We start from the raw sequence: 22,185 nt of genomic DNA, 5'->3' as shown, positions 1-22,185 counted from the left end.
GGCCCAGAAGGATGGTGCTTTGGGATCAGTGTGGGGCCCAGCAGGGCGATGCTTTGGGATCGGTGTGGGGCCCAGCAGGGCATTGCTTTGGGATCGGTGTGGGGCCAAGCAGGGCGTTGCTTTGGGATTGGTGTGGGGCCCAGAAGGGCATTGCTTTGGGATTGGTGTGGGGCCCAGAAGGGTGGTGCTTCAGGATCGGTGTGGGGCCCAGCTGGGTGATGCTTTGGGATCAATGTGGGGCCCAGCAGGGTGGTGCTTTGGGATCAGTGTGGGGCCCAGAAGGATGGTGCTTTGGGATCAGTGTGAGGCCCAGCAGGGCGATGCTTTGGGATCGGCGTGGGGCCCAGCAAGGCGATGCTTTGGGATCGGTGTGGGGCCCAGCTGGGTGATGCTTTGGGATCAGTGTGGGGCCCAGCAGGGCGATGCTTTGGGATTGGTGTGGGGCCCAGCAAGGCGATGCTTTGGTATTGGTGTGGGGCCCAGCTGGGCGATGCTTTGGGATCAGTGTGGGGCCCAGCAGGGTGATGTTTTGGGGCCATTGTGGTGCACAGAGTGGGGCAATGCTTGGGGTCTATCTCTCGTGTGCTGGCTGGGCTGACACACTGGGGATGCCCCATGGCCACCAATGCCCAGATGACGGCAGCTCTCGTCAGGGCTGCAGCAAGGCCGGATTCCCCAAAAGGGGCCGGTGATGCAAGCGCTGCCACTGTCCCGTTTCCCCACCCAGCCCCTCTGCTTCCTGCCGGCAGCCACAGGGACCCCACACGTCCCACTTTGGGACGTGTCTTTGGGATGCTGTCCTCTTGGTCTTTCTGCTGCCCAGGCCCCACGTCCCCATTGCTATCCTATGGGATGCCCAGGCCGCCCCGCCGGCTCCCACGCGTTTGCGCTACGTTGGCTGGGGATGTGCGTGTGTGGGGCGGCTGTGTGTTTTCCTGCGGCCGTTTCACTTCCCAAATGGTGTCATTGGCCCCACAGGACGTGACTCAGAGCTGGAGCGGTCCCTGTGCCGCCGTGTCACACGTGGATGTCAATGCACCCCACGAGCAGATGTCCCCTCCCACCAGGATGTCTCTGTTCCCAGGATGTCCCCATGCTGGATTTCCTCACTGTGGATGTCCCTGTGGCAGCGGATGTCCCCACACCACGGCAGGTGTCTCCACGGTGGATATCCCCGTGGCTGCCCCTGGAGGTGGGTGACCACACGGCGGATGTCCCCACATCATGGTCTCTATGGATGGATGTCCCCATTTTAGACGTCCTCACGACATGGTGCAGTTCCCTCCCCACAGCAAACGCCCCCAAGGCGGAAACCCCGCACACCCGGATACCCCAACCCGGGGAAGGGGTGGAAGTGCCGCAGACCCCCCCGCTCTGCCCCCGCGGCTGCGGGAGCTCCGAGCAGCGCGCATGCGCGGCGGGGCACAGCTCAACCAGGGGGGCGTGGCCGGTGATGGGCGTGGTTTGGTGTGGGGGCGGGGCGACGCGGTGACGTAAGGGCGGGGCGGGGCGACGCTGGGCGGCAGCCGGCGGTTGGGGGCCGCTGTCAGAGTCGGGGCCGCGAGCGGGGAGCACGGGCGGGCCGGCAGGTACCGGGCCGGTGGACGGCGGGGTCGGGCCGGACCGGGCCGGACCGGGCCGAGGCGGGCGGGGGGCGACGGGGTCGGGCGGGCCGGGGCCGGCTGGCCGGGGGGCGGCGGCCGCTCGCCGTGTCCTTGGCGCCGCCGCCCGGGCGCCTCAGGGCGGGGGAGGGGGCGGGGCCGCCGCGGGGACGGGCAGCGCGGCTCGGCCAATGGGGAGGTGGCGGCGCGCCTCGCGCCTCTCCGATTGGTGGTGAAGGGCGTGAAGGCCGCGCGGCGGAGGCGGGCGCCGATTGGCGGGCGGGGCGCGGGGGCGGGGCCGGGCCCGCCGACCCGCCGCACGTGGGGGCGCGGGGTCCGGGGCCGGAAGCGGAGCTGCGCGCTGTGCGGACGGGTCCTGGTGCGGGGTCCTGGTGCGGGGTCCTGGTGCGGGGTCCTGGTGCGGGGTCCTGGTGCGGGAGCGGCGCCGCTCCCTGCTTGGTGGAGGGACCTCGGTTCCGTTCCCCGCGCTCCTCTTTGCCGCGGGTGCTGCCGGGAGCCCGCGACCGTGGCGCAGCGCCGCCGTCCCGGCCCGTTGTGCTGGCTGAGGAATGGGCGGGCGCCGTGCCGTGCCGTGCCGTGACCCGGCCCGGATTGGGGCTGCGCCGCTCCGCCGGCCCCGTTCCGACCCCGCAGCGGTGGAAACAGAGCTGGGCCGGTGCAGCAGCCGGCAGCCTGGCTTTCCCTCTGATCCAGCTAAGTTTAATTCTTATCCTTTCCGTGACCGTTTGATTTTAAGGATTAAAACCCAAAAGCGTTTCCCAGTTAACCTTCTCTTGCAGCAGATCGTGGTGGCTCTGGCTCCAGAGGTCACGTTTAGGCCCTTAATCTGCTTTGCACCCTCACCCGTAGCAGCCCTTGGTCTGCAGGAGTATTCCTGGCGTTTGACCTTTGCAGGAGCTGGCAGTGCAGCCGTGGATCTCCTGCCCCAGTGCCGTCCCACAGCAGCCCCATGTCTGTGTGCTGTGTTTATACCCCGCTGCCCTCAGCTCCCTGCAGGTCTCCCGTTTGGAGCTGACCCCCATCAGTAACACCTCTGTTTTGCAGTGATGCTGCCGGCTGGCAGAGCTGAGATAGGGCACTGCTGCTGATGCTTTTGTCCCGAAGCTTTTTTCCCCACACGGTTCAGTCAGCCCAGAACTCTCCCCACACATTTTGCAGTTTAAACTTTGGGGTGGTGAATCTCTGCTTCTGCCCCTGGGCAGCTCTTGTGGAGCAAAGATCTCTGCCCTTAATACCTGCCATGAATCAAGGCCCAGGAATGCTGTGCTGCCATCCCCTGCTTGTAGCAGCAGCTCTATTTCAAGAGGTCCAGATGCATCAACCCAAACACTCTGCACCAAAATCCTGAGCTTAGAGTGGGGAATTGGAGCTGCTGTAGTCCTGGGGGGCTAGAACTGCATTCAGCAAAGCAAATGGGGAAGCCCAGCAGGTGACACAGCAGTATTGGGACCACGTTCCCCTCCCGTTGTAGAATCACAGAACTGTTCAGGTTGAAAAAGACCTTAAAGATCATCAAGTCCAACCGCATAGTGCTGGGAAGCTTGGTTTGCTGCTGTGGGGTCACCTCCAGCCCCGTGACGGCCCTGGGCAGGCACAGGGCCAGGTGGCACCGTCCTACACGTCAGTGCAGCCCAAGGAGATCTCATTGCAGCTCATTGCCCAGGGCTGTGTTGTTGGTCTTCGTCAGCAGCGTTAGTGGGGAAGAGATGAAGGGATCTGCCTGGGAACCCATGGCTGAGTGGGCCATGGGAGAGAGGAGGTGGTTCTGGCATTGGGAGAGCTCTTCCTGCAGTCACTTCTTCCCAGTGCCCTGTGATTGAAGGTGGGCTGCGGTCACCTCTGTTCTCTCGCTGCATTCACAGCCCCAAATACTGTGCAGATGCCCCACCTGTGGGGGACAGCCCTGTCCCCCGCTGCTCCCTGAGACCCGCTGCAGGCTGCCCCAGCCTGGGCCCTTGTCAGATGGATGGAGGCCAGAGGCAGGGTGAGTAATGCGGCAAGAATGGGCCAGGGAAGAGCCGCTTTGCTCTGCTCACAGCCATGGTCCTCATAGTAGGAAAGGGAGCAAAGGAGAAAGCTCTCATTATGCAAACCACACAGAGGCTATTTTCCTGTGTCCCAACAGGACAGGGTCAGCTGAGCACAGGGCAATGCAGCATTCAGCAGTAAAACCCAGCTGGTAAGAAATAAATCAAGTTGCTAGCACCGCTCTGGGCTGGTTTGGCACCCGTTTGGGTGGCATTCTGGAGCTCCCAGCACTGGCTGTGCTCCTGCACCCAACGTTTCTGTGCTGGGCTCTCATTCCATGCAATGGTGTCCAGTATGCGCCGTGGGCATAGGGCACTGCAGGGCACCAGCAGCTCCTCATAGGGGTTCCTCTCTCATGCCGCAGTCACGTCACATCACATCAGCTGAGTGCGTCGGGAATGGGAAATAAAGTGATCTGAAGCTCCGGGGTGTTGTGCGGGGTGGGGATCGCCTGAACAAAGGTTGTTACTCACTCACAAAGCTCGTGCCAGGGGTGAGGGTGCTGGCGCTGCCTTGCACCGTTCCTAAAACTCTTTTCATTTCTATTCCAACAGGAGCTCGTGTGAGGCTGTCGGACAAACATGTTTAACTTAAGGACTTGTGCAGCAAAGCTGAGGCCGCTGACGGCCTCTCAGACTGTTAAGACAATTTCCCAACAGAGGCCGGCAGCACCCAGGACGTTTCACCCCATCCGGTGCTACAGCGCGCCGGTGGCTGCCGAGCCCTTTCTGAGCGGGACTAGTTCAAACTATGTGGAGGAAATGTACTATGCGTGGCTGGAAAATCCCAAAAGTGTACATAAGGTAAGGAGCAAGCTCTCCGGGATACCGCCTCCGCTTCTGTGTGTGCATGGCCATGGGTGCAGGTAAGTGCAGGTGTCCCAGGAGGATTCAGCTGGGTGTGGATCCGTCCCACTGCGCTTCTCCTGAAAGCAGCAGCTGCACCAGAAGCTTCTCCACTCGAGAGCGACCACCCTGCGCTTTTCATGCAGCCAGCGTGGAGTTCTCCACATCCTGGATTACACGTGGATACAAGGAATGGCCTCAGAAGGAATCCGCCCTACTGAGCTCCAGATGCTGTCTGCTTTCCAGCCCTTGCTGCTCCTCAGGAGGGTTCATTCTGGGAGTGAGGAGGGAGAGGGTGCTCCTCACACCTCACATCTGTTTGCTGTGCCCTGCAGAGTGCTGCTGAGCGGGGCTGGCAGTTGGGCACAGGGGCAAAGCCATGTGTTGGTGCATCACTGCAGCGCGAGGCAGGGCTGTGGGGTTTGCTCCTGGATGGTCAGGGGATTTCTGAAAACCCCACGGTGTTTTTCCCCCAGCGTTTCACAAAGGAAGTCGTACTGCAGGGAACGCATTTCAGCGTTACCCACATCATTTGTAAAAGGGTTTCATGCACATTCTGGCGGTGCTCCCAGGGCAGTCTCATTCAGCAGCTGTGGAGCAGCATACAGCTATCACACAGGGCTCAGGGGATGTGGAAGGAATCTCGTGCTCTTGTGTCAGCAATGAGCTGTTTTCAGAGGCATTGACCCCACGTGTCCAAACCACAGCCTGTAAGTTGCTTGCTGCTACAGAAGCCCTAAGGCAGGGTCAAAGCCAAGTTCTCATCAACCAATTCACTGTGTTCCCTTCTTCCACAGCCAGCGGTGCGTTCAGGGCCCTGTGCCAGTCTGCAGAGCTCGTCACAGCCTCTAAGTGTCACTTAGAGCATTTCTGAGCACCTTGGGAGCCCGGGGCTGCAGCTCGGTCCCACTGACCGAGGTTTGCAGAGAGCTTTGCCATGACTTGTGTACAAACGTGGTTCTGTGGCTTTGCTCTGTCTCTGCCCTAGGTGAATCCCATTGTGTTTTGGTGCTGCTGTTGGGATCCCTTACAGCAGCCACAGGGCCCTTGCTGCTGGTTTGGGTCAGTCCTGCATGCTGTGTGGATGCTGAGGGACCTGTGGCTGCAGGCTCTCCTCTTGGACATCTCCAAACCCAGCTCTGGGTGCCAGCTAGGATCTGAGTGGGACCTGAGAGGCCTGGAGATGCTTCCAGCCGCAGCCATGCAGTGCTCCTGTGCTGCTGATCCCTGCATAATTCCCCCAGCACGAGGTCATCAGATCCCCTTGAGGACTTCATACCTTGCCCCAGGACCTCAGGGAAAAACTGTGCTGCCAGGGAGGCACTGGCGTGTCCCGAGCTGATAGCTGGGAGGGTGCGGCGTCCAAACCCAGCAGCCACAGCTTATCTCTGCAGATAGCAGAAACCCCACGCCTGTCCCGGGGAGGAGCTGGGATTTTTGAGCTTGGCTCACCAGAAACCTCCCTGCCGTCCCGTCCCTGCGTGCCTCCGGGCGCCGAGCAGGGCAAGCTCACTTCCTCCATCCGGGACTGACTGCTGAGACTGCAAAACGTGTTCATGTGCTTTTTCATTTGAGGAAGGAGGGTTGTTTTGTTTTTTTTTTGTTTAATTATTTTAAGCTTTTTTCCTCATTCTGTCCTTCATCTGAATTCCAGTTTCCCATTAGAGAGCTTTGCTGGAGTAAGATGAGCAAATGGAAGCTAAGCTGGGGAGGGAGGAGTTGAGGGTGGGGGGGAATTGTTCCCAGTGCTGGTGGCTGCTGGGAGCCTCCCTGGTGCTGGCTCCTTCCCATTGCTGCTTCCAGAAGGAATGGTCTGAATGGACACACTGCTTGCCATAGGGCTAAAGAGCTGGGATGCTCTCAAGCAGCCCCTGAACACATCCATGCTGATGTGGGTCCAGCTTTGCCCCTGCCCACCAGGCAGTGTTCAGTGTGGTCTGCTCCTTCTGCCGGTGTTGGATCGATATGTTCAGGAAAGGCTTTGGGAACAGCATCAAATGCTGTGCAGAAGTGCAGGTAGGGAACACCCAGGGCTTTCCTCCTGTGGAGAGACACTGTTATCTTGTTGGAGAAAGGCTGGTCTGGCATGACTTGCCTTTGGTAAACTGGCGCTGGCTTTTCCCATTGCCTGCATTGTTTGGTCTGTAACAGTTTCTGGGAGGACCCATCCCATTCCTTTCCCGGGAATTGCAGTCCTGTAGTTTCCTGGGTCCTTTTTTGGGCCCAAAGAACCCTTTCTTTGTAGCTCTTGCAGATATCAGTACTACCTTAGCCTTCCCGACTGTGTGCCCCGATGAGGTTCTCTCTGTTCCTGGTGATTGTGTGGCTGCTGCAGAGTTTCGTGTCTGCTTCAGAGCACGCCCCAAAGCAATCTGTTGAGCCAAGGTGGTCCGTGGTTCCCCCTGCCCTTAGCAGGGCTTGGCCTGCCCTCATTCTTCCTGCATTTTGCTTTCACTGGGGGCCTGGCCTGCAGCCCTGTGTGCCCTGCCATTAGGTTGGGCAATGAGGCTTTCAGTGAAAGTCTGATTGCGCTGCACCGCACCCTGCTTGGAGAGCTCACAGCTGAGCTTTTCCTTTCAGACCTGAAGCAAAGTGCATCTCTGAGAGGCAAAGGTTTGCAGTGTCAGAACAGAGGTCACGAAGGCAGCAGCTCCCTGGGTGCAGAGGATTGGGTGATTCCAGGTGAAAAGTGACCGCAGGGAAGGAAAAGATGTGTGGTTTTGGGGTGCTGCTGCTTAACCTCGTTCCTCCTGCAGTGCCCCACTTGGTCCTGCTTTGCCCCATCTTCCACTGACCCTCCGCAGTGGAGAAGCAGTAGGGCTGTGCTGCTCGACACACCTGTGCTCCTCACCATAATTCCTTTCTTATGCTGCATTTGTTGCCGGGGTGCAAAGCATGCCCGGCAGCCCTGCAGGAGCCATCCCAGGCTGCTTCAACCCAGGAATCCTCACACCATCCTCAAAAGCTTCAAGGGTGGATGGAAGATCAGCCTGGTTCAATGTGTGAGCTCTGAAGTCTTCTTGCATCAAGGCTGGGCCGTGGGGTGACACAGCGGTGTTCACAGGGCACGCAGGATGCTGGGAACCATGTGGGCGCCAGCCCTGCTGGCAGCAGAGAACAAACCTCCTTGTCTCTCCCCCCTCATTGGGTGCAGATGCTGCATTCCCTTGCACGTCTTTGGAGGGTGAAGGCTGGGTAATGGACTAGAAAACAGAGCGGGGAGTCTCAATCCTGCTCTGCAGCAGACAGAATTGGAGGCAGCAGCTTAGGACAGGAGGGGACAGGATGGTGGCATCGCTTTGGGAGCTGCAGGCAGCCCTCCCCCCCTCAGCAGGAAACAATAGCAGCACGGTCAGGTGCTGGGTTTACTTTGTTTATTTTGTTTCTTTATTATTTTTACCATCGAGGGAAATCAGCTGCATGGATATCAGTTACAGCTCCAGGTTTTTCCAGATTTTATTTATGTTCCTCCAGCGTGACCTGCTTCTAAATCTGTTCACTCTATGCAACCATGTGCTGGGCGTCCATGTGAGTTGGGGAGGCTGGAAATAGCTGGGGCACGCAGGCTGGGTCATTGCAGTGTGCTCAGAGCTGCCTGCAAAGGTTAGGCTGCAGCTTCTGTTCCCAGGTACCAGGGGGAAACCCCATCTTCTGCCCCAGCCCCACACTGAAGCCTCTGTTCGTTGTGATTTGGCCACCCTCACCTGTACTTCTGTAGCCAGCAGAAGAGCTGGTGTCTGGGCTTGTCTCTGTGGTTTGTGGGATGTGTTGGCTGGGCCTGGGTTGAGAGTAGAATGGGGTAGGGGTGGAATGGGAAAGGAAGAGGAATAGGAAGTTGAAAGGAACAGGAAGTGGAAAAGAATGGTAAAGGGAAAAGAATACAAAGGGTAAAGGAAGGGAATGGGAAGGGGGTGGGAAAAGAAGGAGAAAGGAAGGGGACAGGGAAAGGAAGAGAATAAGAAAGGGAGAGGAAGGGAATAGGAAAGGGAAGGGGGAAGGAATGAGAAATGAATGGGAAAGGGATTGGAAAGGAAAAGAACAGCAAAGAAAACCCAAGAGTGGAGGGTGCCCTATGCTGGGAGTTGGGCCCACCAAGCCCTGGTGAGGGGCTGAGAGCAGCGGTGCTGCTGCAGCCATGGGGCAGCATGGTGGGGCTGAGTGCCAGCATCAGCAGTGCTGGGAGATGGGGGGAAAGTGAGGAGGGGACCTGGGTGGGAAGCGGAGAACTGCATAACCTAAGGGCTGAAAGAGCTTGAATCCTTTCTTGTCTGCGTGCAGCTTCATCTTTTTGTCAGCGGTCTCTAAAAATCCGAATCAAAGTGCTTGGGGCAGCACTGCACCTTGTTGTTGACGTTGTATTTTTCCCTAGGAAGGCAGCAGGGTGGGCTCCTGTCACTGTCCTGTCTGCTCCATGGGAGGAGCATTGCACTGGGGACATTTGGGTTGCACCTGCTGATCTGTCCCTTTTTTTCCCCTCTAGTCATGGGACATCTTCTTTCGCAACGCCAATGCCGGAGCTGCTCCAGGCACTGCTTACCAAAGCCCCCCCCCGCTGAGCTCCAGCCTTTCCGCACTGTCCCAAGCACAGTTCCTGGTTCAAGCACAGCCCAACGTAGACAAACTGGTGGAAGACCATCTGGCAGTGCAATCTCTTATCAGGGCATATCAGGTAAGAACACAGCGTTGCGCTGGGCACCACGTTGCCCTCTGCAGCCTTCCCAACAGCTCCACGCTGCCATGTGTGCACAACCCCTCATTGTAACACTGCCAGACAATAGGAAGCTTAAAGCCACTGCCACCCCACCAGAGCCATTGCTGCAGCATGGTTTGCTCTCAGCCCAGGCCAGGAGCTGCGGGGATGGGGCTGTTCCCAGCCAGGTGGGTTGGGTGTGAGTGCTGCATGGGAGCTCCGGGCTCTGCCTCCACCTCCTCTTGCTCAGAAGTAGCAGAGGACAGCCGTGCTGCTTCTGTGCTTCGAAGGAGAAGATTGACAGCACTTCAGGAAACATTGCTCTTTGCAAATGGATGAGGGCTGTGGTGCTCTGTGCTGAAGCTCGGAGCCACGCTGCCAAAATCAACCTCTGGGGAGAAATGAGTTCCTAGCAGAAAGGAAACCTTAGCAGCACGCACCCAGGGCTGGTGTTTTAGCTCAGGAGAACACTGAGATGCATTCCTGTGGCCATCATTCTTTCCATCATTCTTTCACTGTTGGTTTGCCCAGCCGTGCTCACCCCGGGGGCACTGCACTGCTCTTCCTGGGCTGTTTGTGAGCTCCTTGCACTGTGCTGGTAGCATGGGAGCTGAGCACCATGCTGGCTCCTTGCAGCGCTGGCTTCTGAATGCAGCATTTTTGGAGGCAGCCACTTCCAAAGCAGCAACGTGCACACGAAGCCCTCAGCCCTGTGCACTCCCTCTGCTATCTCAGCCCCCGCAGCAGCCGTGCTGGGAGGTGGTTGCTCTTGACCTGCTTTCTCTGATGTGGATTGAGAAAGCTGCAGCTGTAGTGGGGAGATTCCAGGCAGGGAGGCATGCAGGTGGGTGAGGACCAGCAGCCCTACCTGTGGTATGTGACCTACTTTACCAGCAGGCAATTAATTTCCAAAACCAGATTGAGCTGGAGAGGCCCTGTAAGGATAGGTGAGAGGTGTCCCTGCCCTGTGCTGGCTCCTGGTGGCACCAGCACCGGTCTGTTCCTACCTTGTAGCAGTGCTTGGGAGCCCAATTCATTATTTCCTTTAAAATGACCACCGTGGTCTTGTTAGGGCTGGGGAAAACAATCTGTCTCTGTGTCCCTGTGGTGGACGTAGCCATGGCACTTGCGTGGTGGGACTGCTGCCACTGCTGCCTTGGGGTTCTGTGTGCCAAAATAGGTGGGGGAGGAAAAAAGAGGAAGAAAAGAAGCACGGGAGAAGACCCCCTCCTTGTTCCCACTGTACCCGAGCTGACCTCTGGATGGAGGAACCCAACCTGGGAGGGCACTGTGGCCACTGAGCCCTGGAACTGCTGACCCTGAGATTCGGGATAGCCCTCCATTCCCAGCCCTTTTCATCCATTCTGGGGCATCCCATAACACAACTCTACCCAGTGGGCATCATGGATCTGGAGGGCAGCACTGAGTATTGGAAATGAAAGCACATTCAAAACAATAGCAGTACGGACTGAAAAGAAAAGCAGTAAGCACTGGACATCAGTAAGTGTGGGAAAGAAAGTCTCAGCAGTGTCAGGGGCAGCAAGGAGGATTTTCAGGCTGAAGAGTGCAGCTCTGGTTGCTGAGCACTGCTGAGCTCTGTGGGGAGGCACAGGTAAGTGGGTGGCAGTGGCACAGTGCTGCTGGGCCCTTCCCAGTTCTGTGCTGGGAGTTGCTCCAGGCTTCAGAGCCATGGAGTGGGACTGGAACTTTCCTGGCCGGCTCCACGGGTGATGTGAGGAGGGAATCTTCATGAGGTTGTGTTGTTTGGGTTATTATTTTAGGGAACATTCCTTCAATTAGTTCATCTTAATGACTAATCTGTATTGTTGCTTCCAGGTCAGGGGCCATCACATTGCAAAGCTCGATCCTCTCGGCATTAGTTGTGTAAATTTTGATGATGCACCTGTAACTGTTTCTCCAAACGTCGGTGAGAATTACTCTGCAAATTAATTTGAATGTAATTTAACTTTTTTACCCCTCCCCTCTTTTGTTTTTCTCCCTCTCCCCTCTCCCTCCTGGTACCTGTTCTCCCCTCCATTCCCGGCCCATTTCATAGATTCGAGGGCACCATGTAGCACAACTCGACCCCCTGGGCATCCTGGATGCGGATCTGGACTCATCTGTTCCAGCCGATATTATCACATCCACAGACAAACTGGGTGAGGGCTTTGAGAGCAGTTAGTGCTGCATTGCTTGAGCTCCTCTCTCTCTCACAGCTTTGTAGGTAGAGCGCTTCACCAGTGCAGGGGAGAGGTCTGAAGTTTTCTTCCTAACGATCACTGCAGATTAGTTTGGGGAGCGCAGCGGCGGTGGAGCAGCTCTGCCCCCCCCTGGCCATCACCACTCCCCATTGCTGAGCTCTGAGCTCTGCCAGTGACTGTGCCAAGGAAGCTATGGGATGTGTTCCCACCTGGGTAGGGGTGGAAGTTCCCCTGCTTTGGAGTGAGGGATGCATGCGTGTGTGGCACAGAGGGGGGTGAAGCCCTAACGTTCAGTGCTCTCCAGCACAGCAGCAGTGAGCTCCTTCACCCCGCTGCTGCTTCCAGGGCCAGTCCTTTGCTGCAAGGCATGCTCCTAACCTAGAGTAGAGCGCAGCGATGATCACTAACCTCGCACAGCTGCAACAGCCGATCTGAACTCTGTCTGTGTGTGTCTGTATGTCTGGGTGGGTGGGTGACCGCACCGAGCGTCGTGCTGCAGGGCTGGGATGGAGGAGTGGTCCTCAGGATGCTCCCTGTGGCTGGGCAGTGCAGCCCTGTCCCAGCTGGAGCATGCTGCATTGCCTGGGTCAGCCCTGACCTCTGTGCCACAGCCGGACGGTCGCCATAAGGGCTTTGCAGTGTTCTCACTGAGATTTGGCACCGTGGCTCCCAGTGTCGATTTAATTACCAGGAGTGCATAATGAGAGCAAGGAGTGAGCCGTGCTGCTGCTGCCAGCTGATGGTTTGCACGGGGCTGGGTTGCATCAGCTGCCGCAGCCGTGTGTAACCACAGGAGGCTGTGTCCCCCATCAGGAGCACCAGATGCAAAACCTCATCCCATGGATCCTGAAATAAAACTGCTCATGCTGAGCAGAGCAGCGCAGAGACACAGCAGCTGGGAGGAGAGCTGCCATCCCCTGCTTGCAATGTGCAGCCAAGCCCAGCCCAGCAGCAGTCCCACATGGCTCAATGCAGCACTTCTTCCTTAATTGGCAACGGCCTCATCACTGCCGAGCCAGCAGTGCTGCCTCCCCACATGGAAGCTTCCCCACGCCGTGCTGTCCTCGCAGAGCGTGCAGTGGATGAGCTGCACGGTGCAGGATGCACGCTGCGTCGCATCCCAGGTCCCCATGGCACTGATGGGTGATGTTTCCCACTGGCAGCCCAAGAAGTGCTGCAGGAGGTGGTTGGCGAGGCGGTGCTCTGAGGGGCTGCAGCACATCTCTGACGTGGAGAGAGATGGGTCTGAAGGGGAATGGATGGGGGACTGCAGCCAGAGTGCTGCAGGTGTAGGTCAGTGTGAGGGGGAAATCCTTTCACCAGAAGCTGTCACTGCTGCCCGGAGCTGTGGGTGCCCCAACCCTGGAGGTGCCCGAGGCTGTGGATGGAGCCCTGGGCAGCCTGAGGTCCCTTCAGTCCAACCACACTGGGATCCCATTGCTCAGTGCTTCAGGATGCTGCCTGCAGCCTGGCCTCATGGCTGGGGGCTGTCAGGAGGACAAGGGCAGATTTTCTGGCCAGCGCCAAAGATCCACTGTAGCCTGTTGTTTGTAGAGAAAGCCAATTTCTAAGCAAATCCTGCTGGCTTTTTGCTTGGAAAGAGTATTTCCTAACACTTGGGCTGCAGCTAATTTGCAGAGCAGTTAATAAGAGGAGTGTTTGGTAGACTTGCCCTGGAAACAATCTTTTGTTTCCTATTTCTGCACATTGAAATCCTTAAAGGTCAGCTGTCGCGGTGTGAGCTGTGCTGCGAGCAGCTTCTGCTCTGACTGAGTGCATCTAAGGAGCTGCGTGCCTCATCTCTGAAGCTGATCTTTTGTCTCAGTTGCCTTTTGTTGAGCAGCTCCCTGCTGTTGGGTTTGGAAGCTGTGTGTGGGTGCAGCAGGGTGACCTTTGGGTTAATGCAGGAGTGCTGCATCCCGTCCAAGGGAACCCCTTACTGTGCTCAGCCCCATTCCTGCTCAGGAGATGGAGTGCTGCTGCGAGTCTGTCTGTCTGTCCATGGAAGGACCCTTTGGCACCATCAGCTGTGCCCACAAAGCCCTCTGCTCCCCTTGGGGCCATTCTTCAGCCTGCAGTTGGAGGTGCTGCACACCAGAGGAGACCTCAACCCATGCAGCCCAACTGCTGCCCAGTGTCTGATGCCCCCTCCCCCCCCCCCCCCTCCCCAGCACATTTGCCACCAGGACCCCTTTGCCACGTAGCGCAGCCATCCTCCTCCCACCCCACCCCTCTTTGCCTCCAGTGCTTCCCACTCTGAATACTGTTTTCTATGTCATTTTTTTAGACTCGTGTTTTTCCATGGCTGTTCTCCTCGCGGTTTTTTTCCTTTACTAACTTTGACTGCGTCTCTCTGTCTTCTCCCTCTGCACCCCCCGCCCACCCCAGACCTCGCAGTGTTCAAGGAGCGACTGAGAGTGCTAACAGTGGGAGGTATGCACCCCGACAGCCCCAACCCCGTGCAGCACAGGACTCTCAATAGGTTATTCTGGGCCCTTTGGCGCGCGGTCGGCGATGCTTCACCCCGAGTTGGAGCGTTCCCCATAGCAGCACTGGGGCCTCTGATGTGCACACACCTATTGCTCCGTTGCCTTTCATTGTAACCTCATTGTCGCGTGCTCAGTGTTAATTGCTGCTTGGTTCTTGCACTCAAACCTCCTCTGTGCTCATTTTGGGTTTTGTGCCGCTTTTGTCCCCTTCCCCTTCTCCTCTCCTCTCCTCTCCTCTCCTCTCCTCTCCTCTCCTCTCCTCTCCTCTCCTCTCCTCTCCTCTCCTCTCCTCTCCTCCCTTTCCCACCTGCGGCTGACCCCCCCCCCGGCCCCATCCCTTCCTTCTCTCTGCTTCCGCTTGTCCCACCCACCACAACCCTGCAGGATTTTACGGGCTGGATGAGTCCGATCTCGACAAGGTCTTCCATTTGCCCACAACCACCTTCATCGGAGGAAATGAGTCGGCTCTTCCGCTCCGGGAGATCATCCGCCGCCTGGAGGTGAGGGCTGTGTGTCTGCAGGCAGAGCAGCACAAGAGCTGTTTGCAGCAGCACTGTGGCTTTGCTGCAGGTTGTTTCCTCTTGTTCCCCGTTCCTGGCTGACCTCAGGATGGAGATAAGCAGGGCAGGCCCTGATTCTGGGAGGTTTTCCTCATTCCCCGCCTGAACAAATGGGGTCTGAAAGCACCCTGAGGTGTGGTGCAGCCCTCAGAGGCTGTGAGTTTTGCACATGCAGGCAGAGAGGGACCTGTGCTGAGCGCTGGGGTGAGGCAGTGTGCTGGGCGACTCCTGGGAGGTGCAGCTCACTGCTCGCCTTGCTGGGTGCTGAAAGAGGAGACCGAGGGATCCCCTGGCACCACACGGAGCTGGCTTGGAGCAGGCTGGGGATGTGTGCAGCTCCTGCCGGTGCCTGACAAGCTGTGCAATGCTCCGGGGCAGATGGCCTACTGCCAGCACATCGGCGTGGAGTTCATGTTCATCAACGACCTGGAGCAGTGCCAGTGGATCCGGCAGAAGTTTGAGACCCCGGGGATTATGCAGTTCACCAACGAGGAGAAGCGAACGCTGCTGGCACGCCTGGTCCGCTCCACCAGGTATCCTGCCAGGGCTCCCGTTTTCCCCCATTTTGCCCCATTTTCCCCCGTTTATTTCCTGCTGGATGGCTGCCCTAGCTGGACGGTCACCACCTGCATCACCCCTCCTTGGCGTCATCCATGTGGTCCCTCCAGGCCAGGATGACCACAGATCTGTGACGTAGGGCTCACTCAGGTGCCGCCAGAGCGCTGGCACAGAGCCTGCAGACAGATGATGCTGGCAGAAAACAGCTAAAAATAAGGTGGTGTTCAACAGCACAGCACGGAGTCAGTGTGCACGCAGGGTGGGAGCAGGGAGCTGGGCAGCAGGAGGAGGCGTGGGGCGAGCAGGGCTGTGCCCCCTGGTAAGGTCCTCTCTCTGTTCCCCCTTCCAGATTTGAGGAGTTCCTCCATCGGAAATGGTCTTCCGAGAAGCGTTTTGGTCTGGAGGGCTGTGAAGTGCTGATCCCAGCCTTAAAGACCATCATTGATAAGTCGAGTGAGAAGGGAGTGGATTATGTGATCATGGGGATGCCCCACAGGTAGGTGTTGCCGTGTTCGATGCCCTGGGGTTCGGTTCTACAGGGTGAGCAGCCCAGCTCGGACCTCAGCAGCTCCGGGGAGAAGAGGTGGAATGGCACCGCAGAGCCCGCTCTGTGCTTTGGGAGAAGGAGCTTCGTTTGAGTAGGGCTGCAATGTGAGGGTGGGATTTGGCCGTGCTGCGGCAGGGAGGGCACAGAGGGCGTCCCCATCCCTGTAGGGACAAAGGATGTGTTATAGCACAGGACCCCATCCCCTCCCCTTGTTCCCCACAGCTCGGGGCTGTAGGGCTGCCCCCTGGCTCTCTGGTGGGGGAGGTACGGGGCTGTGCTGCCTGCTGCTCACCGACGGCAGCGTTGCTTTCACAGAGGGCGCCTGAATGTCCTTGCCAACGTGATCAGGAAGGAGCTGGAGCAGATCTTCTGCCAGTTCGACTCCAAGCTGGAGGCTGCCGACGAGGTGAGTCCTCCTCCACTCCATCCCCTCAGCAGCCTGCAGGCCGTGGTGCTGTGAGCTGCATCACACCACTGCCAGCAGCTCTGCATTGCACCGCCGTGACCCCTGTCCCACCGGCAGGGCTCCGGTGACGTCAAATACCACCTGGGGATGTACCACCGCAGGATCAACCGCGTCACCGACAGGAATATCACCCTGTCCCTGGTGGCCAATCCCTCCCACCTGGAGGCGGCTGACCCCGTGGTCCAAGGCAAGACCAAAGCAGAGCAGTTCTACTGTGGGGACACGGAAGGGAAGAAGGTGAGCAGGGAGGTGGTGTGGGGTGGTGGCACCGAGGGGCTGGCACACAAACTGCTGTCACCACAGCTGCTCCCATGTCTCCCCCCAGTCTTTGCTGATAGCTCCTGTGGGGGCTTGACCCCAAGCAGCGTTCCCATCTCCATAGGCTCAGCAGCAGGGCTGGGAGGGCTCAGCTCCACGCTGCAGGGTCTCACTGTGTGTGGGGTGGGAGTGCTGGGGGCACCGCGCCAGGACAGCTGCGTCCACGTGCCGGGGAGGTTTGTGCCCCATCTCACTGCCTCATTCATCGCCTGTGGCACTCAGGAGAAGTGGAAGGGTGAGATCAAAAGTACTTCCCTTCCTCCCACACTGCGAGGGTTGGGAATAAATAGAGCAGCTCTGTCCTCGCCTGGCAGGCAGCGTCCTCAGGCAGTCCCCGGCTAGAGCAGCAGAGCAGCTGAAGGCACAGCGAGCTCTGCCACAGCACGCTCCTTCTTTTGGGGAGAAAGCATGCAGGAAAGGTGCATTTTTCCCAACTCAGTACCTGGAGCTGTGGAGCAGAGGGTTTTGGAGTGGGACGATGGCCCCGAGCATCCCGCAGGGATTGCAGCAGCTGCCACTCAAGCACTGTGGGAAATCATTGGACTCTCCCATGGGGCTGAGATATGGCTGCAGTGCCACTGAGTGCCTTCGCCCTGCAGGTGATGTCCATCCTCCTGCACGGAGACGCAGCATTTGCAGGGCAGGGAATCGTGTATGAGACATTCCACCTGAGCGACCTGCCCTCCTACACCACTCATGGCACCGTGCACGTCGTGGTCAACAACCAGGTAAAGGGCATAGCTGCCCAAAACCAGGGGAGATGCTGCAGCTCCAGTGCTGGGATGGAGCTGGGGAAGCCCGGCTCGGTGCAGGCTCAAGGCCTGGAAGTCAGCTGCATTCCCCAGGCGCCATGCAAGCTGATGGAATATGCCTGGCCTGGTGCCTGCCCGGCTTCAGTGCCAGCCAGGACCTGCGGGCAGCAAAATTTGTTCCAAATCCTGTCCTCCCCAACAGATTGGTTTCACCACTGACCCACGCATGGCCCGCTCCTCTCCATACCCCACCGACGTCGCCCGCGTGGTCAATGCTCCCATCTTCCATGTCAACGCAGACGACCCCGAGGCTGTGGTGTATGTGTGCAATGTGGCAGCGGAGTGGCGAAGCACTTTCCATAAGGACGTGGTGGTGGATTTGGTAAGGAGGTGGCACCAGGCTTTGTCTGAAAGCTGCGGCTCCTCCAGCCTTTGGGGCACAGTTTCAGGAGAGGGAAAGAGAGGGTTTAGGTGAGGTCACGGTTAGGTACTAACACTTGGGGAAGCAGCACTGTCTCTGTCTCTATGCCTGCCCTCGTGCCCTGCGCTGAGCAGGGCAGAGCTGCTCCCTCCTGGGCTGCTTTGGACTTTCCATAGCACACAGACCCTGTGGTTCTGCGAGGCGCAGGCTGCAGGGCTGCTCTAAGAGGCTCCCTCCTTCCCCATAGGTGTGTTATAGGCGCAACGGGCACAACGAGATGGACGAGCCCATGTTCACACAGCCCCTGATGTACAAACAGATCCGGAAGCAGAAGCCAGTGCTGCAGAAATACGCCGAGCTCCTAATTTCACAGGGGGTGGTAAATCAGCCAGAGTACGAGGTATGTCACTGGGGTCAGGGTGCAGCTGGGCAGCACTGTGGGGTGTGGGATGGGGGGTGGAGGAGCTGGCACCTCCCAGCACCTTCCAAGGGAACAGTGTGCACCCATCTTCACAATGGAAAGGTTGCAGGGCACAGAGCACACAGAGCTGCCCTGGCTGCCTCAGAGCCTCATGAGGCTGCTCGGTTGGTTCAGAGCTGTGGTGACAGCTCGTGGGCCCATCGCCACTCACCTAAAGGTGGCAGAGCTGTTCTGCACTTGGGTGAGCAGTGGCTGGGCTGGGAGCTGCAGCTCTGCTGTGGGCTGTGCCAGCTGGGAGCAGGAACATCTTGTTCCTATCTCGCTCCCAGGCTGCCCCTTGATCTCTGCAGTGCTGAGCTGCTCCAGAGCTGCGCCCTGCGGCACTGGGAGGGCTGGGGCTGAGCTGCAGGGCCCCCAGGGGCTGCCTGGTACAGGGACCCACTCTGAACCCAGGAGTCCCTAATCTCATGCCAGCACTGCTGTTTGGAGCGTCCTCAGTAACACAGCTCTGCCTGCTTCTGCCTCGCAGGAGGAAATCGCCAAGTATGATAAGATCTGTGAGGAGGCCCATGCAAGATCCAAGGATGAAAAGATCTTGCACATCAAGCACTGGCTGGACTCCCCCTGGCCTGGTAAGTTGCTGGCAGCATTTCAGCTAGTGCATAGCCCGGCTTCTCCAGAGCCTGCTGGGGTTCTGGTGCCCTGTCAGCTGGCTTTCAGCAAATGCATGCTCATGGGGTGAGGGCACGATGCTGGCATCCTTGGGGTGTTGGTGGAGCCAGGCATGGCCCTGCAGCACCGTGGCTGCTCCTCCGGTCACAGGTTTCTTCACTCTGGATGGCCAACCCCGCAGCATGAGCTGCCCCTCCACCGGGCTGAACGAGGAGGACCTGACGCACATCGGCCAAGTGGCCAGCTCTGTGCCCGTGGAGGATTTCACCATCCATGGAGGTAGGAGCTCGCCGGAGCCACGTGCTTGTTCCTGAGAAGGTGTGGGAGAGGGCTGGAGCACTGAGGGGTTCAAAGGGAGCTGTGGCTAATTAAGGGAGGAGCGCGAGGAGCAGCTCATCTTGGAGCTGCCCAGAGGGAGCGTTCCTCTGCCCCAGGGCGTGCACACATTGTCAGCCCACGGGCAGGTTTGGGGATGGAGGTGTTCTCACCACCACGAACCATCGCCTGTCCCGGCAGGCCTGAGCCGAATCCTGAAGACCCGCGGGGAGATGGTGAAGAACAGGACTGTGGATTGGGCGCTGGCTGAGTACATGGCGTTCGGCTCCCTGCTGAAGGAGGGCATCCACATCCGCCTGAGCGGGCAGGACGTCGAGAGGGGCACCTTCAGGTGGGGCAGTGCTGGCTGTGCTTGGCCCCACAGCCTCTGGAAGGGATCCCAAACTACACGGCCTTTGTCCTTTGGGTTGTTTATTTTGCCACCCTGCGCCATGATCCCCTGTTGGCAAAGCAGCCGGGAAAGGGGAATGGCCAAATGAGACGCCCATGAAGCAGCAGCCTGCATTTGGCAGGGGGTAATGCTTCCCTTCCCCTTCTTCCAGCCATCGTCACCACGTGCTGCACGACCAGAACGTGGACAAGAGGACCTGCATCCCGATGAACCACCTGTGGCCCAACCAGGCTCCCTACACCGTCTGCAACAGCTCTCTGTCTGAGTACGGTGTCCTGGGTGAGTGTGACTCTGTGCCCAGGGGGCCATACCCGCACCCCTCCCCCTAACACCCCTCTTACCCCTCCTGCAGGCTTTGAGCTGGGCTTTGCCATGGCCAGCCCCAATGCCCTGGTGCTCTGGGAAGCCCAATTTGGGGACTTCCACAACACTGCCCAGTGCATCATTGACCAGTTCATCTGCCCGGGACAAGCCAAGTGGGTCAGGCAGAACGGCATCGTCCTGCTGCTCCCCCACGGCATGGAGGGCATGGTGAGGACCCCCCCAGGCCCCCGGCTGCCTCCCAGCTCGTGGCAGCCTGGCTGTGCCTTCACTCTGCCTGGCTCCACCTGCAGGGCCCTGAGCACTCATCCGCCCGTCCTGAGCGGTTCCTGCAGATGTGCAACGATGATCCCGACGTCTTCCCTGTGAGTGGGGCTCAGCCCGACCCCCTGCTCATCCCCCCCCGGGGCCTTGCTGGGCCCTGATCTCCTCCATAGAGCTCGAGGGTTGGGGGTGGCCCTGGGGTGAGCTCAGTGCAGCACGATGTGATGCCAAGCTGTCCTCAGCAGCAGTGCGGTGCAGCAGGAAGGCATTATCCCACACTGGGAGCACAAAAGTGCTGTGCTCTCTGTGTGTCCCATGTGCTTTGGGAGGGGAAGGGGCAGCAGGGGGCTGGGGGGGCAGCAGGGCTGTGTGCCTGGAGCTGCAGGGCCATCGGGTGCTGCTGTTCCTCGACACCCCCTGACCCACACTTGTTGAGGCAGAAGCTGGACGACTTCGACGTGCGCCAGCTGTATGACTGCAACTGGATCGTCGTCAACTGCTCCACTCCAGCCAACTTCTTCCACGTCCTGCGGCGTCAGATCCTCCTGCCCTTCCGCAAACCGGTCAGTGCCCGGCGCTGGGGCTGTGGGTGCACCAGGTGCTGCTGGCTGCTCGCCTCAGGGAGGGAGGGAAGAAAGCTCTTGGGTTGAAAACCGCCGCTGTACTTGGGCAAATGGAGCAGCCCGTGTGCCCTCCTGTTTGCTCCCAGCCGAGCAGAGGGAGGGCACCGACAGGCAGCCATGCTCCCTGCTCGGGGCAAGGAGTTCTGGCACTGCTCACCGCCTGCTTGGCCTCTCCCTCCCCTGCAGCTGATCATCTTCACTCCAAAGTCGCTGCTGCGCCATCCCGAAGCGCGCTCCAGCTTCGATGACATGCTGCCAGGTACGGGCCGCGGTCCCCTCCTGGGGGGTGAAGGGCAGCAGCTGTGTGGTGTGAAGTCCTGCTGGCAGCATCCCCGCGCTGGCCACCCTTGCGCTGCAGCAGATTGGATCCCTAAAATCCTTTCGGATGTGGCACGGAGGGCTGCTGTGGTCACCTCCCCGTTCTGCAGCCCTGCCACGTTCTCCCCATGCTGTGACCGTGGGGTTCCGTCTTTCCACAGGCACCAACTTCCTGCGGGTCATCCCCGACAGCGGCCCCGCAGCTCAGAGCCCGCAGAGCATCCGCCGGGTGCTGTTCTGCACCGGGAAGGTTTACTACGACCTGACGCGGGAGCGCAAGGCCCGCAACATGGAGGGAGACGTGGCCATCACCAGGGTGGAGCAGGTGAGCCCGGTGTGCCCGGGTTGAGCCTGCAGCGATGGCTGCCGCGCCGGCTGCCGCCAACCCCCGTCCTTCCGCAGCTGTCGCCGTTCCCCTTCGACCTCCTGCAGAAGGAAGCTCAGAAATACCCCAACGCCGAGCTGGTGTGGTGCCAGGAGGAGCACAAGAATCAGGGCTACTACGACTACGTCAAACCGCGCCTGCGCACCACCATCAACCGCGCCAAGCCCGTGTGGTAACGGCAGAGCTGGGGGTCCCGGGGGGCAGAGCCGGGGGTCCCGGGGGGCAGCGCTGCAGCCAGGGCCGTCCCAGCGACCCCCAGCCTCCGTCTCCCCGCAGGTACGCAGGCCGGGAGCCGGCAGCCGCCCCCGCCACCGGCAACAAGAAGACTCACCTGACGGAGCTGCAGCGGCTGCTCGACACCGCCTTCAACCTGGACGCCTTCAAGGACCTGGCCTGAGCCCCCCCACCCGCACCCCCCCGCGGCCGCTGCAGCATGCGCGTGGCTCTGTCCGTCTGTCTGTGTGTCTGTCGCTCGCCTCCCGCCTCCGTCCTAAACTACACGCCTTGTCAACCCAACGCCTCGCCTCGTGTGTGCCGCCGCACCGGGACCCCCCCGCTGAGACCGAGATCCCCCACTGGGGTTGTGACCCCTTCAGTTGGGACTGATTTCTCCCCCCTCCTCGGGGTCAGGATTTCCCACGGAGGCCACGACGCCCCCATTGGGGCTGGGACCCCCATCGAGGCGGGGCTGCTCACGTGCAGGGACGTTCGGCCCCTTGCTCCCAAAGCTCGGGGTCGCGGTGCGGTTGGGGACTCGCGGCTCTCCATCCCAGCCCCGCGGCTCTCGGCTGCCTCTCGCTGGGGGCAGGACGGGGTGACGCGGGGCCGCGCTGCCCCACGGCGCTGCTGCTGGTGGGGCGGGGGGCGGCGGGACCCCAAACCACCGCTGCCCACGTGCGATCCCCGTTGCCCACTGCCGGCTGTGACACGTCGGTGCGGTGCCGTCTCGAGGGAGCC

The 22,185-nt window shown here is 59.5% G+C and overlaps 1 protein-coding gene across 4 annotated transcripts; it reads left to right on the top strand.

The window, feature by feature from the left end:
- The first annotated feature begins 1,483 nt into the window (after nt 1-1,483).
- On the top strand, nt 1,484-21,744 carry OGDH (oxoglutarate dehydrogenase). Of its 4 annotated transcripts, none has more exons than XM_031597014.2 (24): nt 1,484-1,589; nt 4,205-4,453; nt 8,976-9,164; nt 11,242-11,344; nt 13,775-13,819; nt 14,260-14,375; nt 14,814-14,968; nt 15,343-15,489; nt 15,856-15,946; nt 16,064-16,243; nt 16,924-17,052; nt 17,279-17,458; nt 17,745-17,897; nt 18,448-18,550; nt 18,741-18,869; nt 19,107-19,257; nt 19,469-19,596; nt 19,670-19,848; nt 19,932-20,003; nt 20,343-20,465; nt 20,712-20,784; nt 21,005-21,168; nt 21,246-21,400; nt 21,505-21,744. In XM_031597014.2, the coding sequence occupies exons 2-24, from the start codon at nt 4,232-4,234 to the stop codon at nt 21,623-21,625; spliced, it is 3,108 nt and encodes a 1,035-aa protein (XP_031452874.2). In that variant the 5' UTR covers nt 1,484-1,589; nt 4,205-4,231; the 3' UTR covers nt 21,626-21,744. The 4 variants fall into 4 exon arrangements, with proteins under 4 accessions (XP_031452874.2, XP_031452870.2, XP_031452872.2 ...); XM_031597010.2 differs by lacking the exon at nt 11,242-11,344 and adding an exon at nt 11,022-11,112; XM_031597012.2 differs by lacking the exon at nt 13,775-13,819.
- Nucleotides 21,745-22,185: the final 441 nt, after the last annotated feature.

The sequence above is a fragment of the Phasianus colchicus genome, chromosome 27 (assembly GCF_987193195.1).
Source record: "Phasianus colchicus chromosome 27, bPhaCol1.hap1.1, whole genome shotgun sequence".
Taxonomy (NCBI): Eukaryota; Metazoa; Chordata; class Aves; order Galliformes; family Phasianidae; genus Phasianus; species Phasianus colchicus.
Note: the sequence above shows the minus strand (reverse complement) of the source record. Positions and strands in the feature narration are given on the sequence as shown.

Bases quoted from the DNA above. Each gene is read 5' to 3' on its own strand.
- OGDH (XM_031597014.2), top strand. From the start codon at position 4,232: ATGTTTAACTTAAGGACTTGTGCAGCAAAGCTGAGGCCGCTGACGGCC. The intron at 19,258-19,468 runs GTGGGGCAGTGC...CCCTTCTTCCAG, and splicing joins GTCGAGAGGGGCACCTTCAG to CCATCGTCACCACGTGCTGC. The intron at 20,004-20,342 runs GTGAGTGGGGCT...TTGTTGAGGCAG, and splicing joins ATGATCCCGACGTCTTCCCT to AAGCTGGACGACTTCGACGT.